This window comes from Halichoerus grypus, chromosome X (genome assembly GCF_964656455.1).
Source record: "Halichoerus grypus chromosome X, mHalGry1.hap1.1, whole genome shotgun sequence".
Classification (NCBI taxonomy): domain Eukaryota; kingdom Metazoa; phylum Chordata; class Mammalia; order Carnivora; family Phocidae; genus Halichoerus; species Halichoerus grypus.
The window spans coordinates 37,310,253-37,330,785 of NC_135727.1; the positions used below are offsets into that span (position 1 = coordinate 37,310,253).

At 42.1% G+C, this 20,533-nt stretch overlaps 1 protein-coding gene across 5 annotated transcripts in view; it reads left to right on the plus strand.

Annotated features, from left to right (window-relative positions):
- DCX (doublecortin) overlaps positions 1–20,533 on the plus strand; it is a 108,075-nt gene that overhangs the window by 5,303 nt on the left and 82,239 nt on the right. For all 5 annotated transcript variants that reach the window (XM_036092797.2, XM_036092798.2, XM_078065419.1 and 2 more), the window contains one exon: positions 5,143–5,483. In XM_036092797.2, coding sequence (XP_035948690.1) covers positions 5,143–5,483 — 341 coding nt within the window. The remainder of the gene's footprint in view (positions 1–5,142; positions 5,484–20,533) is intronic.

Consider the following 20,533-nt stretch of genomic DNA (forward strand, 5'->3'; position numbering starts at 1 on the left):
CTACTTTATGTCTATACAGATTTGCCTATTATGGACATTTTATATAAACTGACTCATACACTGTGATGTCTTTTGTGACTGGCTTCTTTCCCTTAGAAAAATGTTTTCAGGGGTTATCTGTGTTGTACTTTGTATCAGCACTTTGTTCCCTTTTATGGAGGAATAACGTTCCATTGCATGTATGGACCACATCTTGTGTCTCTGTTGTAATATTCTTATCTGTAGAAAGAGACTAGTAACACCTGCCTTCTTTATCTATCAGGGCGGTTGAGAGGATATAATGAGATAATAGATAGAAAAACACATTGACAAGGTAAAACTACAGCTACACGGTATTATTGTTAATGATGTAAAAAAAGTAGTAATAATAATGATGATGCTAGTGAGGGGTTGGGATGGCCAGAGGTTCCCAAACCTGGCTGCCTTTCAGAAACTTTCAGAGATTTGGAAAAATATCAATTCCTGGGTCACACCCCAGATCTATTGAATCATAATCTCCAGGGCTAGGGCCCTAGAATCTGTCTTTTTATAAATCTTCTCAGGTGATTCTTATGAGCACTTAAACTTGAGAAATACTAGATTAGGTGATCTTGATGGTCCCTTTCAGATAACTACGGTGGTGGGAGTTCCTAGGAGTGTAGAAGGCCTTGTTTTTGTTTTTGCTTTCTTGCTTTGTAGATCTTAAAGGAATGATGGAGCACAGAACATACGATTTCCAAGTGGCCACTTTGTTAAATATTTAGACTAAAATAAAATGAAATAAAAAACAATGGGTTAATAATCACTCTGGCCTGTGATACTCCTTGTCTAATACCTCTAGTCTATGGTCTGCTAGATACTGAAAGTCACAAGAGGAGTGTTTTGGGCCCAAATCAGGTTATTTATGTCAGCTTTCCATAGATCCTTGGGTACACAAAGAGTCTTAGCGAAGCCATGAAGGCTGTGGTCATATACGTATTAGTCATATTCCCAATGGGTCAATGAATGAAACCCACCAGTGACTTTTCCTTTTGTCTTGCTTAGTCTTCCATCGCTAAGTCATTCTTCTTCCTTTCCTGCCCAGTTCTTTCCCCACTTCCTTGTTTGTGAGTACCCAGATCAATCTTAGGGGTATTGTTTTGAGCATTATTACATGGACCACAGGACAGAATATTTCCAACTGGGACAGTCTTGTTGGAAAATCTGAGTTGAATGGCAGCCCTAGTTATGATCCAGTTCCTTTGCCATAGCTCATTTGAGATGAGATGAGATGAGACCACCTTCTCACTAATTTATCCTCCAGCTACTAAAGCAGGCACATCGCTGAAGAGAAGGATTTAAAGATACCTGGGAGAGAGATGCATCATTAATAGATATGATGATACAATAAAGTATCATTTAATATTTTCCTTCTTGAGTGAGGAAGTCCTGGCAAAGCGGAGAAAGCCCAGGCAGAAGTGTTTCTGTGCTGAGGAAACATGAATGCATGTAATGTTTTTGAAAATGGGGCCCTCCTGAAAGTGAAGGGAGGTGGACATTAGATCGTCTTGAACCCACAGCTTGCTCCCTTCCTGCTCTTTCAGCTGTGCTTCCATGACTTCATTTCCTTACCCCCTCATCCTGAAGCAGATTGTCAGCCCCAGCAAATCGTTGCCTTGCTTGGCTCTGAAGCTAGCTTGCCTTCTAGGCTCTCAATGGGTGGGCAATGGCCCCTGGAAGCTGCGACAGGATGGGAACCCAGCTGTGTAAAGGTGCAACACACCTCATCCAGCTCCAAGTGCCAGGCAGCTGGGCGTGCAGGAAGCACCGAGCTCTCTGGCAGCAGATGTTGCAGACGTTTGCAAAATCTGAACAAGGAAGCCTTGGTCTAGAGAAGCAGCGCGTTTCATGTCTTTCCAGTAGTACAAGTGGCGAGTCCTCAGTAGTGGGCACCTACTTCTTTAACATTTAATGACCATAACGACTCTACCTCCTACAGCCTTCTGGGGATGGAAAAGAGAAGAAAATTCCTTCTTATAGACCTTTAGGGCTGGAAGGGGACTGAGATGTTGCCTAGTGTAATGCCTTCAATTTATAGATGGAAAAGCTGAGACTCAGAGATTAAGTAATTTGCCTGAGGTCACACCACTCATAAAGGCCTGATTGGGACTGAATTCAGGTCTGTCTGACTCCGCAAGCTGCCGCCCTCAACTGCCATAAATTTCCTGCCCTCTGGTAGGGGATGTTTGTTTACTCGGGAGGCTATGCCCATGTGGAGACAGGGGTCGTGTGGGAAATGTCTGTACCTTCCCCTTAAGTTTGCTGTTAGTTGAACCTAGAACTGCCCCCCCCCCAAAATAAAGTCTTACGAAACATCCTGCCCTTAGTGTGCATCAGCAGCGGCAGCAAGCGGCTTCACGTGTGGCATTTTCAGCAACTGGACACTTCCTCTTAACCAGCAGGAAATCGTTATCTTCGAGGCATGAGACCTGGGCGGTGGTCATGTGATGTAATGATCGTAGCTCAGTTCCCAGATGGCTGCCCTTGCCTCTTTCTTTTTTCTTCCCTTGGGCTTTTGCTCTTCCTCTTTTCATCTCCTTTCTCTCAGCCCTTTCTTCCTCCTTTCCTCTTTGCTCTTTCTTTCTTGTTCCCTTTCTATTCCTTCAGATTAGGGCTTTAATGATAACGAGAGGTGGAATTTATCAAATGCTTACCAAGCATCAGGTTCTGGGCTCAGCACTTTATATCCACCATCTGATTTGTGCCTCGCTCCCACCTTATGAGGTAGGTACTGTTATTATCATTCCCACTTTGCAGACAAGCAACTGAGGCCAGGGGAGGTTGGGTAACTTACCCAAGGACACACAACTAGGTATTGGAGACCCCATTCTGACTGACATCACATCAGCTGTTCTTTTTCCATTACTCCATATTGGGGCCAAAAGGAGAGAGTGGAGAGACTAAAATGTACTGTTGGAAGGTGCTCAACATAGATTTGGCCAAGAGCTGGGCCCTCTGGAAAGTTCTTGGTGCCATATGATACTATAGCTGTCTGCCATCATGTTCATTTTCATCTGGGGGTGGTTAATCATACTCATAGTTCAGAGGCTTAAGAGGTTTAAGAGATGGGAGCAAAATAAGTCCAGAGTCCTAATAGGGCTACACAGCTGACTCTCCAGAGGAGACTGAGAATGAGTGAAATCATAAATATATAGCCTCACACATTTCTACACCACCAGTTGTCAGAGTTTTAAAGTACTTGACAAGTTATGGAAAACATCTGACTCAAAGGCACTAACCTCTTGGAAGGTACCCGTGAATCTGGTGGAGTGCTAAGGCGAGGGGCCATCTCTAGGGCGTGGGGGATATTGGCTGTAAATAGATGGGGGAATTGAAAGGGCTCCTTCACCCTTTTAAGTCACAAACTAAAGACCCTAGCCTCTAATCACTTGGGTTAGGTTGGATTAGCCAGCAAGGGAGCCAGAGAAATTAGGGTTTCTTTTGGCTGAGTTCTTTGACTCCTCCATCCTGGGTGTGTGTGTGTGTGTGTGTGTGTGTGTGTGTGTGCACCGAGTGGGAGAGAATGCCCACGTTCACCTACAAACCATCCCTTGGTCCCCCTGTCAAGACAGAAGACTAACAGCCTCTGGGACTCAGGGCAGTGTTGGAAGCCCCTCACCCTTCCCCTTCACACAGACACATAAATGTCCTCAAAAGTGCCCTAGAGATTTTGACTGAATCTTCTCTCCGCACTAACTGAGAAATTTATTAATTAACACGACTTAAAAGATTTGGTGCTACGGCAAAGCAATCGATATTTGCAAAAGGAGTGAATTACCAACCGGGTGTTTCTGAATGTCCCTGCGCGGTTCTCCTGCTGAGACCAAAGGAAGAGCCATCAGAGTATAATTGTGTTTAATGCTTTCTTTGCCCTGGCCAGGGTTGACTTATTCATTTAGAATCATTACTGATGAGTTAAGCCTGATTAACTCACTAGTTTTCTGCAGCTTGACCTCTGGATGAACTTCTGTATACCTTGAGGCTAATGTGTTTTACGCAACAAATGCAGCCTTTTCCAACACTCTCTCCCCCACCAGGCTGAGGCTACCTCTCTTCCTCTTTTCTCCAGCTTCTAATCCCAGGTGTCTAATCTCCACCCCCCTTGCCTCTGGCCCCTGTGTTTCTTCCGCTGTATTAGTCATTTCCTCTAGCCCAAGGTAAATGTGAAAATTATGCTAGATTCCTCCAATCCATAAATCTGGTTGTATAATGTATTCTCACATCTCCACCTCATTACTTGTGGCAGCCAAGGGTGAGCCCTTGTGAGGATGACCTTGAACATACAGATCGAGTGTGTAGCATTTAGGAAAATGGAAAGATGAGGGGTGGGTGGTGGAAACAGGGGAAAGTATTTCTCAAGCAACGGCTAGATTTGCAAACACGAGCCATGGTATGTGTGCATGTGCATGGGTGTGCATGTAGTTATTTAGACAGTTTTTCCACTTGGGTGTGGGGGTGAGCGGTTGAGGACACAATTATACACATACATATATATATTCACCACACACACACATTTCACATTTCAGTATTCTACTACTTAGCCATATATTCCATGCAAAGGACAGTCTGGTTTCTTGGTAAGTATGTACTCTATGCCCAATATGCAAGGACACTTGGGTCACTTTAACTTGGAATAAACTGTATTCATTTTGAAAGTTCTCCTTGGTTTATACTATAACCACCGAACGGGGCTGTGAGTTCAGAAACAGGACAGGAACATTAAGAAATAGACATGTTAAAAACACTCCAGTAATGCCCCCTAGATATTAACAAACATCCAAGAAATTGACATAGGCATTTCAATTGCAGTAAAATTCTGTGAAGCTTGAGAACCCGGCTTGTTAGATTATATTTAGATGTGTTCGTAGTCCTTGAAACCCTTAGCTTTATAGGATTTGTCAACTTAGGTATGCCATTATAATGAAGAATGTTTAGTTGATGACTTGCCCTTGAATTTGAATGAGCCAAGTTGTTAGAGAGAGAGCCCAATTAGAAATTGCGCCGACAGTTGGTTATTATCACGATATTTCCAAAAGTCCAACCCCAAGGTCAGCGTGCGTTAGTTTGGTTAGAAGAGTCCGTATATCGGCTATTCAACTGATTATCGCTTATTTCTTCCCTTAGGGGAAAGCTATGTTTGTTCCTCAGACAACTTCTTTAAAAAGGTGGAGTACACCAAGAACGTCAATCCCAACTGGTCTGTCAACGTGAAGACATCTGCCAATATGAAAGCCCCCCAGTCCCTGGCTAGCAGCAATAGTGCCCAGGCCAGAGAGAACAAGGACTTTGTGCGTCCCAAGCTGGTGACCATCATCCGCAGCGGAGTGAAGCCTCGGAAGGCCGTACGTGTGCTTCTGAACAAGAAGACAGCCCACTCTTTTGAGCAAGTCCTCACCGATATCACTGAAGCCATCAAGCTGGAGACCGGGGTTGTCAAAAAACTCTACACTCTGGATGGAAAACAGGTAATTACTTTTTTTTTTCAAAGTACTCTTCTTCTCAGTTGTTCCACATACCTGGCTGCCCACCCTGTGCCTCAGGCATTTCGGGTTGGGGGACTCTTCCTCCACCTCTCATCATCCCTACCTGATATTTTAGGTCTCACTGGGAAGAAAGGTCTTTTCGGCAGACCAAGCAATGGACCAGACATCTGAGGCTTTGAAATTTATTCTGCTTCCATCTTATCAAGTTGAATGGTCACTTAGCCTCAGCTTTCTGGTCTGCTAAGCAGAGGACCTAGAACCTAGGTCCTACACATTCTTATGAATATGAATGTAGCTATTACACGATGCAACTTTGATCATTCGATGCATGTGACTTGAAATGAGATTTGCGGGCTCCTTTCTTCTTAGGCAGCCTCATGATGGTGTTCGGCGCCCATTCTGGTGAAAAAAGGTTGAAGTAACCATTCATAGTCTATGAAAGGACCCAGATACAGGGGGAGCACTGAAGTGTCAGGTTCGTTGTCTTTGCCTCACACTAGACCACGTTTTTTCTTTCTCCCTTTCCCATGTGACATAGCTGTCTTAATTTGGTTCCACTGATGGTTTTGTGTGAGAAAGGGACTATTTCAGGATCCTAAAATTAGTCCAAGAAGGATGCTACCATCTGTTCCTCTCCAAATCAGGTTCTTCATGTCATTGGTTATGCTACTAAAGTGCCACCTATATTAATATCTGGGAAAGAATGCAGCCAGGCGTCTCCATCAGACAGATGCACCATTCTCTTGAGCATAGGGAGCTGTAAATGTTATGAAAAAATACGTTCCAAAGGAACTGGTACAGTGGCTGGTTCTGTTGGCTTTAAAGGGAATCCTGGTCCCCCATCAGAGAAGACAACTGTGGATTATTATCAGTCCCTACTTTCTACCCCTTAACATACCTTTGGTGTTTGAACAACTAGATAGATTCTAAAGAAGCAGACTCACTATACATCAGAGTGACTGATGAGTGTTCAAATGCAGAACTATGGCTCCTCCCACAATTTCTGACATATACTGTGTGTTTCAAGATTTTAAATTTCTGGTGAAACTCAAACTCATGTATGTGGGAACTTTTCTAAATTTGGGACCTCTATCTGTTCCTCATTTTGTGATCTGAGCAACACCTGGAGGTATTGGTGTTATGTGATTTGTGTTTGTTGTACCGAAGCAATGAGTTTACCTGCAGAGGGAAAAGTCCCAACTCCCAATCATCTCTCAAAGAGTATCTCTCTCCTGAGGACCAAGTATATAATAAACAGGAGCTTCCCAGGAACAGGCTTAATCACCGGAAACCTCATCTTGGAGAAATAGAACCTAGGAATTTTAGGATCGTTGGATTTTAGCGTTGACAGAGACCTGACAAACCATGATACTTAATCTCCCGCCTATGGCAAGGATATACTCTACAACCATTTCGATTTCATTAAGACAGCTTATTCCACTGTTGAAAAGCTGTGAGTTTTAGAAAGATTCTCCTCAAACTGGGCATAAGTCCACTTCTCTATACCTTCAGCCTCTTGAAGTAATGCATCACAAACACAAATCAAGGACATAAGACTGGGAATCAGAAGACTTGGTTTCTAGTCTTAATATTGCAACTTACTATGTGACCTTGGGCTAATCACTTAACTATCCTTCTCTGTACAAAGGGGCTGATCACACCTGCCCTACTCATGCTCACAGGATTCTCCTGAAGATCAAAAGACATAATGGATATGAAAGCACTTCGTAAATTAAAACACAAGATGTAACTATGTATGCATACATCATTAAATGAGACAAAATACGTAAATTGCCAGACAATTTACATATATATCAATAAATGATAGCTCTTTCCCCTCCGCTTTACCTCCATCATTCTTAGCATGAATTTCCAACATTTTGTGGAGATACACCACACCTTGGCATTCTGGGATTGCTCTTAATGCTAAATGAAGCAACACCCCTACCTCCCAGGTGAGCGAGCTCCAGTCCAGTGATGGGTGGATTTTCATCCTACAGCAGGCCACGCAGAACAGCACGTTTTCTCCAACTCCTTCAAGCATTGGCTCCCATTTCTTTGGGGGAACACAGTATAAAATGCCAGCGTATGACATAGTGCGTATACAGAAACTTCGCAGAACAGTGCCTCAGGGGAGCAGAACAATGCCTTGGTAGGCATCCGTGCCTCTCTATACAGTTCATTCTCTCTAAAATGTCTCCCTCTGGGGGTGCCTGGGTGGCTCAGTCGGTTAAGAGTCTGACTCCTGATTTTGGCTCAGGTCATGATCGCAGATGGAGCCCTATGTCAGGCTGTGCGCTGGGCATGGAGCCTGCTTAAGATTCTCCCTCTTCCTCTCCCTCTGCCCCCAAGCCCCCCTAAAAAAATAAAATGTCTCCCCTCTGCCTACTTGGACCCCTGGGGGTTATCTTTTAAGGCCTGTTTCAAATATCATATTATCTCTGGAAACTTCTCTGTCTTCACCGTGCAAAGCTAAAGCAATCTTAACCTTTTTTTTTTTTTTTTTTTAAATGTTCAGCTCCTGATATGTTGTGGAATCTCTATAAATGATTGTTGATTGAATGGACTGACATAAAGAGATTCTCACATGGTTCAGGTAGATGTTCTGAGATGTCCTGAGAAGCCCTCTGCTCTCGGTGCCCCAAACACTATCCTTAGTCTATCAGAAAAAGATAGGAGGCTTCCAAAGGCGTGTGTATTCCACCTGGGGAGCTCCTTCCTATTTGTTATTTACTTGGAGGTCCTGGAGGGCAGACTTTTAAGACAACATTTCCCAGAGTATATTCTAAAAATTGTCCCCATCTCCTGCTCCCCAGCAGCTTTTCATAAAAGGGTTCTGTGGTCAAATAATGTGGTGAAGTGCTGCAAATTATATGCCTTTCTTAGAGATTCACAGTGCTTGTCGGCATATTAAATGTTCTGAGAAGTCCTGCAGGAAGGAAACCCATTTAATTTAGACCCAGGATTTCCCAATTTTATTTAACCACAAACATTTTTAATGGAATATACATATATATATATTCTGCAGAGCGCATGAGAAAATGCTGTTTACAGAAGATGCTGAATGATTAGGCACTAACTACCCTAACCTCACTGGTAAGATTGGTATGCATGGGGTAACCCACAAATCAAACATTGTTGTGTGGTTACAGCAAGGACATTAAATAACAAAATTTGGGGGTACAGGGACAAATCTACTAATTACAAAATAGGTGCTGAGTATACTGAAAGTTAGCCAAACTCAAAATTTTGGAGCCGAGCCCATTCCCCAATTCTGGTGATGACAGCTCTGATGTTAACACCTGTCAGTCACTTTGATTACTGGTGGGTGTTCTTACTGCTTGGGAATATGATCTTCCTCCATGCAGGCTGAAGGCACATGTGTTGCAATGGCTTGGACCTGCTTGGATATTCCATGTCTGTCTTTGGCTAAATGTGGCACCAGGCAGAAAGGACAATGCATGGTCAAGGCTCTTTGTTATGGAACATTTTAATCATGAAATCAAGACCATCACTTGGTTTTGGCCTTGCTCTGACTGGATCTCCAATAGACAAAAATCACGTGGTTTTCTCCCACATTGTTTGAATAATGATCAGTTAAAACAGCCCAGTTGATGATTCCAGATTTACTGTTGCTTCTGTCCTTGTGTGTACCATTTGATTGACTGGCTTACTCAGATCGACAGGAAATCTGCAGACAAGGCTGTCATCTCTCTCTGTTTTTATTTTGTTTGGATGGCTTTTGGAGCGCTTGATCTTTTTAGGGCTTAAGTTTTGCCAGTATGGAAGAAAGATTTCCTCACCCATTGCCTCTGAGAGACTTGTGGTCTGTGTAGACAGGGAAACTAACCATCGTTAGTACAAAGGGGTCCCAATTTATTCTTCACCTCAGTAAGAAGTTGCTAATGAAATAAGGAGTGGTTGGCAGGGCCCTTGCTACTCCTGTGGGCTGTAATGAATTTGTAGGAGATCAGGGAAGATATGAAGGGTTAGATGATGATGCATATTAGTTAACTCTCCAGTGAGATTGTTCTCTTGATTCTTTAGCAGCTGGAGTGGTTGTTGCAGTGTGTTGACGAAATTATCCAAATATTAATTTCTATAAGCAAGCCACACATTTATGCTTAAAGATCATTGGGTGCCTAAAAACCAGAACCCAAATTTCTGGTTCACTTGGTAGGAGTAGCTCCATAGTCTAAACTTAAATTCATTTCTATAAAGCACAGAGCATGGTGCTTCCATTAGAGATGCAGAGCCTTAATAATAGACTCGGAGCTTTTTGGCATCTTAAACAGGGGTGCAGCTGGTCCACACACCATCCATATTCATGCTACACTTATTGGCATCTCTGGTCTCAGTTTTGTCCACATCCAAGGTCTGTGCAGTCAAAGATTTATCATTGCCTCAAGACACATGCCTAAGGGATAAGTATGGCTATTAGTATGTGTGTTAGCTTTGTTAGGCCAGTTTTCAATTGGTTGAATTTATTTCATTTCTCTGTCTCTGTCTTTCTAGTACCAACTACTTGGACTGGGAATTGTAGGTCTCAGAATAACATGAAAGGGTTTTAAGCTGATTCCAAGATTACCCATAGCCTTGGAAGCTAGAACAGGAGTTTTAAGAAATGTTTGAACCATAAGATGATGAAATAGGAAAAATGAGAGCACAGAGGATGTTTGAGCAGCTGTTAAGTATTCCAGAAAAAACTTGCTCCATCTTGCTCTACTAAATAACTGGGTGCTGCAAGCACAAAGGCAATCACAGGAAATACAGGAAGACAAGTTGGATTTAACCTTGAAAATGTTGAGTGCATTTCCCAAGGTGAATGTGTCTTTACTTCGCCTGTGTAGGCAGTTTTTCTCTCCCCTGCCCCCCCCCCCCAGTCATCTCTGCCCCCTCCAGCCACATCTGGTCTTACTTATATTCCCTGGCCTCCAGCTCTCCCACAGCCAACCTCTCCCTCCCTCCTAGTGTTATGCCCTATTCAGCCAACATTGGGCTCAATAGAAAAGGCCACGTGGCCATAAATTATGCCCCATGAGGGAGGTCATTTACCATTGATCTTCTCTTGAGCCAATCAAGGCTGGAAAGGTGATGTTTGTCTTACCAAAAGATCCCCCCTTCCCCAGTCTTCCACAGATTCAATTCCTGGAGACAGGCTTTGAGAAGATTGGCTTGAGCATGAAGTGGAAAAGAGCAAAGATGGGAAGCCAGGCCCGGGCTCTTTGAAAGGAGACAGTTTGCAAACTACCTTGCCATATGTAGTGCATACTTCAAGTTGCCTCACACTGAAGTAGATTCTGTACTTTAAAAGAGGGCCTGTGATAGAAGTAGCCAAACATCAAATATGCCATCCTTCGGGAAAGAAAGGACTAAGCGTAGCCTGGCAATTGGTTATTTCTTCAGTAATTTATCCTCTTAGAGTTTTATTGTTGATGAGATGCTCTTGGCTCTGAGCAGTGAAGAGGTGGAGCTTGGCCATTTCCTTCAAAAGCTTTGGCATAAAATTCCAGTCTCCCACACTGACTAGTCTGTTGATATCCAACATTCGGCCTATGGAAAGAGCCCTAAACTGAGATTCAGAGACCTGAGTTCTAGCAGTCACTCAGTTTCCCACTAACTATGTGATATGGGGCCAATCACATCTCTTCTCCGGGCCTTAGGTTTTGAGATAATACGTGACCTTTAAGAGTACTTCTAGCTCCATTAGAACAGAGTATTTAATTCATGGTGTTGTTTCCATCTAGATATTTTTCACCAAGCCACTAGGCTTCTCAATGCCCTTCAATTCTTTGTGCTCCTAGGATCTCCAATGTGATGTGGTACTCACCTGGGTGGGTATGTTGTTTCCTAGGATGTTCCCTATAGAATTTGCCCTGTTCTTATGTTCCGATCTTTCTTGCGATTTCTGTGATGGCATGACCAAGGAATATTTTCAAACTTATAATTTTGCTTTGACCTCTTTTTCTTTCCAGTGAATGACGTGAGGAGTAGAGTGTGGAGGAATCATAAAACAAAACAAGCTAAAAGCCAGCCTGCCAAAATTGTGACAGGCATTTGACAGTCCCATTATTAAGGTGTCTCCACCACCGTGGTGCCATTTTCAATGCTGGGAAGGATCTCTGCCAATAGGGAAAGTTAGCGTCAGAGCTATTTCTTGAATAAACTGAAGAGGATCATCAAGTGGGGATTGATCCAGGGATGCAGACTGTTCTATGACCAGCCATTGAAGTAATTAGCCTCTTGTCCTTCACTCTTTTCATCCTTCTCATTGTTGTCATTCCCTCAAAGTGGCAAGAAAAGCATTGTCGCAAAATATAGCATTGAAAATAGGCTTACTGAGATATAATTCCAATATTGTATAATTTATGCATTTTAAGTGTATAATCCAGTGGCTTTTTAGCATATTCACAGAGTTAAGCATCCATCATCACAGTCAATTTTAGAACAGTTTCATCTCATCACCACACACACACATACACTGTGGACATCATGCTCCAATCCCCAGTTGTCCCATCCCTAGTCAATCTCTTATCTACTTTCTATCTCTGCAGATTGCTCATTCTGGACATTTAATATAAATGGAATCATACAATTAAGTGATTTATTGTGGTTTACTTCTCAGCATTTTTTCAAGTTTCATCATGTCATATCATAGCAGTCCTCCATTCCTTGTTATGGCTGAATAATATTCCATTGTATGAATATATCCCATGGTATTTATTAATTCATTAGTTGATGGCCATTTGGGTTGTTTCCACCTTCCGGTTATTATGAATAATGCTGCTGTGAACATTCATGTTCAGCTTTTTATGTGGCCTTCATTTATCTTTGGTAAATACCTAGGAGTGTTATTACTGGGTTGTATGTTTAAAATTTTAAGAAACTGCCAAAATGTTTTCTAAAGTAGCATCACCATTTTACATCCCTATCAGCAATGAATGAGAATTCCAGTTTCTCCACATCCTTGCCAACAACACTGGTTATTGTCTGCCTCTTTACTAGGGTCATCCTAGTGGGTGTGAAGTGGTATCTCACTGTGGTTTTCATTTGAATTTCCCTAATAACTAATGATATCAAATATGTTTTCACATGCTTATTGGACATTTGTATGTCTTCTTTGGAAAAATGCCTATTTAGATCTTTTGCCCATTTTTAAGTTGAGTTATCTGTTTCCTTATTATTGAGTTATAAGAATTCTTCATATATTCTGGATACAAGTCCTTTATCACATATGCAATTTGCAAATGTGTTCTCCCAGTCTGTAGCATGTCTTTTTATCTTCTGAATGACTCTCTTAACTTTTCAAGAGCATTTGTTTCATTTTGATGAAGTCTAATTTATTAATTTTTCTTTTATGTAGTATGCATTGGTATCATAGCTAATAACTCATTATCTAACACAGGGCCCTCAAAATTTTCTCCCAGGTTTTCTTCTAGAAGTTTTATGGTTTTATCTCTTATATTTAAGTATCTGATCCATTTTGAGTTCAGTTTTGTGTATGGTGTGAGGTAAGGGTCAAGGTTCATTTTTGGTGTGTATGTTAGGAGCAAATGTATATCTAATTTTTCCAGCACCATTTGTTGAAAAGAGAAGACAGTTTTTTTAAATTTGAATTTAATATGATGCCTAGAAATAGCAGTGGCCCATATTCTCATATCAGGGGGGTACCCTGCATCAAAAGTTGGCAGCCAAATACTCTGAAGTTTTCTAGAACTTCCAAGAACTGTGGATGTAAACTAAAGGCATGGAAGTTTCTCCTATATAGATGCTCTGAAATACTAACTCACTCCAAGGCCACTGCTGTAGCAATGAGGCTGGCTAAGCCTCACTAAGTAGAAAAAAAACCAAGAAGTTAAAAGGAACCGTTGTTCCTTGGCAGTGCCTCCCGCCATGCTCTAGACTACTGACGTTATCATCCCAGACCCAGCCAGACTTGCTTGTCCCATGTCCTATTTCTTTAGGATGGTGCTAAGCACAACTGGGGCAGCGGATGTAGGGAAAGGCCCTGAATTGCTTGGGTTACTAGCTTAATTGAGATATAATTTCCATACCATAGACTTCACCCATTCAAAGTGTACAATTCATGATTTTTAATATATTCATAAATAGGTACAACCAACACCAGTTAATTTTAAAACATTTTTATCATCTAAAAAAAATCCTGTACCTTTTAGCTACCACCGCCTACCCCGTATCCCCCCTAGCCCTAAGCAACCTCTAATCTATTTTCTATATCTCTAGATTTTCCTCTTCTGGACATTTAATATAAACAAGTCATGCAATATGTAGTTTTTTTGTGACTGGCTTCTTTCACTCAGCATATGTTTTCAGGGCCCAGCCATGTTGTAGCATGTATCTGGACTTCATTCCTTTTTATGAATGAATAATATTCCATTGTATGGATTGACTGCATTTTATTTATCCATTCACTTGTTGATGGATATTTGAGGTGTTTCCATCTTTGGGCTATTATTAATAATGCTGCTATGAACATTTGTGTATAACTTTTTGTGTGGACATATATCTTCATTTCTCTCAAATATATATCTAGTAATGGAATTATTAGGTGTTGGGGTTTCTCCTGTCCCCTAACCACCAAGCCCATGTTCCTAAAACATGTTCCTCAAGGGATGCTTCAAACAAATTCACTCTTCTTTCTGTGTAATGATTTGGCCCACAGTTCTTGCCTAAACAATATAGAAGGAACCATGAATGTCTCTTTCATAAGTTTTCTTAAAGTTAGAGTAAATACAAAGAAGTCATTTCCTTTTTCTTTTTATCTTAGTCCCTTCCTGGCTGTTCTAATTCTCCAGAATCAAAGATGTCTTCTAAACAGAAGGGACTCCTAGTACCAAGAATCACAGACTACCCCCAAACCACCAAAGTTACTTAACTTTAAAAAGGTATATCACATGGGATTCCAGAATGCCAGTCTATCTATTTTTCCTAGATTTAGAATACTTTTATTCTTGATGCCATAAACCCTACCCTTTCCAGATATTGTGATATTAGCTCCTGAAAAAAGCCCGCTTGAGTGTAGGGAACCACAGCAGGTCCCTCATGGTCTTCAACCAGGGCAGTTTTCTCCCCAGGGGGCATTTGGCAATGTCTAGAGACATTTTTGGATGTCATGAATTGGGGTGGGGTGTTACCGACAACTAGTTCATAGGGGCCAGGGATGTTGCTAAGTATCTTACAGTGTACAGAACAGCTCTCCATAACAAAGAATGATCTGACCCAAAAGATCAGTAGTGCTATGGTTGAGAAACCCTGTGTTACAGAATAAAGAGCAAGGCGTATGTGGCAGAAGATACAGCTGAGAGGAAAGCAAGGGTAAGATCCAGGAACAACCTTGTAAACTATGTTACGGAGCTTGGATGTTATCCTGTAGGGCTAGAAGCCACTGAAGGATTTTATTTATTTATTTATTTATTCATTCATTCATTTTATTTATTTATTTGAGAGAGAGAGAGAACACGAGTGGGGGGAAAGGGCAGAGGGAGAGGGAGAAGCAGACTCCCTGCTGAGTGGGAACGAGACCCTGGGCTCAATCCCAGGGCCCTGAGATCATGACCTGAGCCAGAAGCCAGACACTTAACTAGCTGAGACACCCAGGCACCCCACCACTGAAGGATTTTAAGCAGAAGAATAACATAATCAGATTTGCAGTTTGGGTAAGTCACTCTGTTGTTTTGGATTTGAGGAAGACAAGGCCAATAGGGAGGCCAAGTAGGAGGCTGTGTGGTATAGTACAGGAAGGAGAATGGAAGGATCCAAACTCAGGCAGTAGTAATGGACATAGAAAGAGAGAGAACAGATTCAAGAAATATTTGGGAGGTAGAAACTGGAGAGCTTTGTGATTAATTGAATTGGGGTACATATTAGTTTTCTACTGCTATGTAATAAATGATCACAAACATAGTAGCTTAGAACAGCATCCATTTATTATCTCACAGTTCTGTAGGTCAGAGTTAAAGCAGACTTGACTGGGTTCTCTGATTAGGGTCTCACAAAACTGAAATCAAGGTATCAGACAGGCTAAGCTTTTATCTGGAGGTTCTGGGGTGAATCCAGTTCCAGGTTCATTCAGGTTTTTGTCAGAATTAAGCTCCTTAGATCTGTTGGTCTGAGGTCCCCATTTCCTTGCTGATTGTCAGCTGGGAGCCATTTCCAGCCTCTAGAAGCTACTCACATCCTTCTCACATAGTTCTCTCCATCTTCAAGCCAACAAGGGTACAGCAAATCCTTCTCATGCTTAGAATCTAACTTCCCCTTTTGCACCAGAGCAAACTTTCTGCTTTTAAAGGGTTCATGTGATTAAATTGCTCTCACCTGGATGATTTTTCTTTTGATTGACCCAAAGTCAACTGATTACTAACCTTAATTACATCTGAAAAGTCCCTTTTGCCATGTAACATAACATAATTGTAGGAATGATATACTCACAGGTTCCTACCACAGTCAAGGGGAGGAGATTATACAAAGGCAAGGGTTGTTCTTAGAATTCTGCTTACCACAAGCAAGGGAGGGGGAGGATTTAGGCGACACTGAGGTTTATGACTGACATGTATGGGTGAATGATAGGGCCATTCATTGAGGTGGGGAAATCCAGGGTAAGAAGCAGAGTTTAGATATATTGAAGTTGGAATGCCTTGCTACATCAAGTGGAGTCTCCAGAAGGTGGTGGTATACATGAGTCTAAAACTCAGGAGACAAGTCTGGGATGGAGATACTAGATTTGAGAGTAATTTGCAAACAATGGAAGTAAAATTCAGGCAAGTAGATGAGCTCACCAAGGGTTCATATGTGAAGTTGCTACAGGAGAAGACGAGGGGGGATATTTGCTTTAAAGGGATGGGTAGGAGGAGAGGCCCAGGAACTGTTAGAGCCATGGAGAGCTAGATAAAGATAGGTCCAGAGAGGTTAGGAGAACAGTTTGAGGCAGGAATGCGCAACTGTTTCAAATGTGGCAGACAAGGTCTATTTCAGGTGAATATTTAGGCTACGAAGCCAATCAAATCCAGGTTATTTGATTGCCTGTCATTATTTCCAGAAATAGATCAGAAGGCAGGGGCTGACTCAGGAGGACCCTCAGAGGCAACCAAGCAGATAGTCACGATTGGGTCAGGCTGTGGGATTTGATGTCTCTTGGCCACTCCCCATGTTCCAGATCTATCATAACTTGCCTGTCCAGTGTCCCATCTTCCTAGGGCCTTACTCTCCACTAGCTCTTGTGTTAGACATGGTTGCTAAAATGCCTTTCTGAAATAGCTTATGTCATATATGCATTTTACTATGCAGAGCTAGTCATTTGTCCAATTGTGCTCCGTCCTACATTATAACTTAAAGCTTCATACCCAGATGAATCAGTTCTTTTTTGGGGTCTGATTTTCTCAGAGCCTTGATCTCAGCTTACGGATTCAATTGGTAAGGCTCTAACAAATCAATCCTCACTATCATGTTAGATCCTATCAGTTTAGAGCACATTTCCCAAACTGTGTTATATGTAATACTAGTCCAATCAAATGTTCTTTGATCAAATAAGTTTAGTAACATTGCATAGTATATTCCCCGCTTAGGAAAAAACCTCCCATAAGCCCTCTGTAAAGAAACCCGATTGATTTTTTGTAGTCCAGTGTTCCCCAAACTTGTTTGAACACTAAACCTTTTAAAAAAACAAAAACAAAAACAAAACAGTGACCATATGGTAGAATGCACTTTGGGAATCATTGCCCTCTGCCTCAGGTTTTTATTTGCATTTTAATTAGAAAATCTTGAAAAGAAAAAAACCCTTCAAGGCCCAGAGGAATAATTAAATGGAAAGAAAACAGGCACCATTACATTTTGACAGGGGTGATAAACTGGGGCAAAAGGGGCTTTGTTGCTAGAGTATCGACAATCACCACCAAGGTAACATCTATTCATCTGTGGTCAGGGTAGGGCTTGAGAGCGTCTATCCTCATACAGACTCTAGAGAGAAAAGGGGAAACTGATCAGGAGGGGAGATTTCTCTAGCAGATGTTTTAAGAGTCCCCCCCAAAAGTTGTAAGAGATTAAGAGAATCCTTTTGATTACAGGCATTAAAGTTGGGCTTCTCCAACCACAGTGGTAAGGAGGCAGGAACGTGAGATGCATTGCCGCCGGGTTTAGAACCTTCGCAATAGATTTGGTCCTAGAGAAACCAGCACTCCTCCCACTACCCCATGCTGTGCTGTCTCACTGGAGGAATCAGAGACGGGTTTACTAATCAGACTTAACTACCATAAGTAGTGTTTGCCATAGATGCAGACTGCGTACTTTCTTTTGCACCAAGTCCATGCTTCTCCAGCTGGCAACAATTTGGCAGACCCTAGGGGTCTGAATGGCTCCCCCAGCATGATAATATCCCTTGCAAGAGGTTTTGGGCCAGAGACCAGTACCTACTGAAGTCTCTTTGTGTCCACATATGCATGCCTGTGCCCCTGTTTCTTTTAAGTATTGGCTGTCTCATCTGATGAAGTCGTATATAAATATTTATATGTCAGGACATTTCTGGTCTTACTCACCAGAGACATTACAGCCTTGATAAAAAGCTTCCCTCTGGCAGTCTCTGACTCTACAGTTTATTTAATATGGCAGTTGATAGGTGAACTTCCTCTTGCTGTTTGCAAAGAGGATGGAGCCTTGCCTTGCTTGGAGTTCCAAGTGTTTGGCTTGTCGCCTGCTGGGAATTGATATTTGTGCTTTCCCAGGGGCTCCCCTGATTAAAAGAAGTTTGGGTTCACAAATGGGCCATCCTACCCTTTAGATTTTGGATCTTCAGGAATAGTTGATATACTTACAGATGCATCATGACTTTTGTAGGCCCTAGGTACTTTTGCCTTTGTGGACCCTTTCCTCCACTAAAATAATAATATTAATAATAATAATAATTTCCAGTGTGTTGGTATAAAGAGGAATATATTAACGTTACACATTTAAACATTTTCTTCAACCTAAAGTGGTTTTTTCTGATTTTAAAAGAAATGAAGTCATTTTCATAAAAGTACGGTGGGCCCCAGGCCCTGTGCCTCTGTACCTAATGGATAATCTGCAGTGGATATACTGGGCTGTTTCCTGGGCTGGTCGTGAGCTCATGTGAGCCAAGCCGTGAATAAGAATGCTGTGACACAGGATTCAGATCAAGAGAGCAGTAGTTACTTAGACCTCCCGATGACTAGTTGAGAAGTAGCAAGTAGGACCCTGAGTTTGGTTCCAACATATTTCACCCCCGGTAAAAGGCATGATAAAACGCCATCAGTAGTCAGGATTTCCTCTGGCTTGGTGGACTCAGAGTTGGCAAGAGGGACCCGCTTCCTCATCATCTTTGAGGAGAGACTTCTGGGATTGATGAATGGTATCATTCATTTCCAGGCTGAAATTGCAGCTGAGGGAAAGGGGGTGTGGAAGCTGATTAGCAATGAGATAGATTACTGCAGCTCATCCAGAGGAATCAGGGTGGGGGCTGGTTTTAATCCATGTCTATTTTTAGTGACAGGTAATATAGACACCTCTATCTCAACCCCAACCATAATCTTCTTCAGCAAAAGCTACCCACCCCGGAATGGGGTTCAGAATTCACCTGCTGCTGTTATGTTGGCTGCTAAAGAGTCTGTTGGCTAAAGGTCTACCACTAAGCCTCACTTGGAAGTTGGTGGTGGCTGGAATTGGGTATGATCTGATGTAGAAAGTAAGAATTTAAAAACTAATGATGTATTGTATGGTGACTAACATAACATAATAAAATTAAAAAAAATAAAAATAAAAATAAAAAAGAATTTAGAGGGTCCCTCTCATGGGGTTTACTACCCCCGCTTTTGGATCTTCCTCCAACTGGGTCTAGGGCTAGGACTCTGACTCCAGGGGAAATAGCTGTCACTCACTGGGCAGGCTAAAACATTCCCAGCCTCCCCCGCCCCACCACTTGGCTTAACAGTCCTGGCTTTGGCTCAGTTCACTGAGTGGTATGGGGTTTGGTTACTCCTCAGGGACCTGGCCGAGACCTTGAGGTCAGATTGAGCAATCTCTGTCCCTCCCTTCTTGTAAAGCAAAAAATCTGTTTAAATCAATATGTTTCCTTCCCCCCAGCTGAATGTGGCTTTCAAGGATGACAACATCTTCTCCATACTACCCTTGCCCTTGTCAAGTCCTAGCCTGAAGTAGAACAGAATGGTGTGGGGTAGCTGGGTTTGTGTATGTAACACATACACCATAAATGCAAAGATACAGACCCTGGAAATCTTCACACAAAGGCAGAACTAGTGGGGATACAAAGCAAGAGTGAAATATAATTAGAAAGAATTAAGGTTGATCAGAGTTTGCAGTCTCTAAGAAACTTTCCTTTGGAATACAAAGGAGAATCTGATTTTCCATTACTCATAATACAATAGATCAAGGGTCAGAAAACTATGTATAGGTCTAAAAAAGAAGAAGAAAAATATGCAACAGAGACCATTTGGGATCACAAAGCCCTATATATTTATCATATGGCCTGTGTTAGCCAGTGTTCTTCAGAGAAACAGGCAAAAGGACAGATATCTATCATCTATCTCTCTCTCTCTCTCCCCCCTCTTGGCCCTGGTGATTGTGGGGCCTCGCAAATCTGAACTATGCAGGCAGGTTGGTAGTCAAGAGACCCAGAGAAGAGTTAATGTTTCAGTCTGGAGTCTGAAGGCATGGTCCTTTATAGAAAATGTTTGCTAACCTCTGAGATAGAGGCAGGGATAATGGAGGAGACCCTTGGGCAAGGGACCTAGAGACTCTTGCTCTGCCACTAAATAGCTGGGTAATGTAGAGTAAACCACTGCCCCTCATTGGATCTTGGTTTCTACTTTCATAGAGTAGATTAAGAGTTCCTTTCCACAAAGCAAACATTGTATGCACTTTAGTCCTGTGTATATGTAAAGTTCTATGATTCCATAACTCAAATCTGGAAGATCCCAAATAGGCTAGCTTAAACTGCTTCCTGTTGATGTCTAGAAATGACTCCCCACTGGCAAGAATCCCAGATA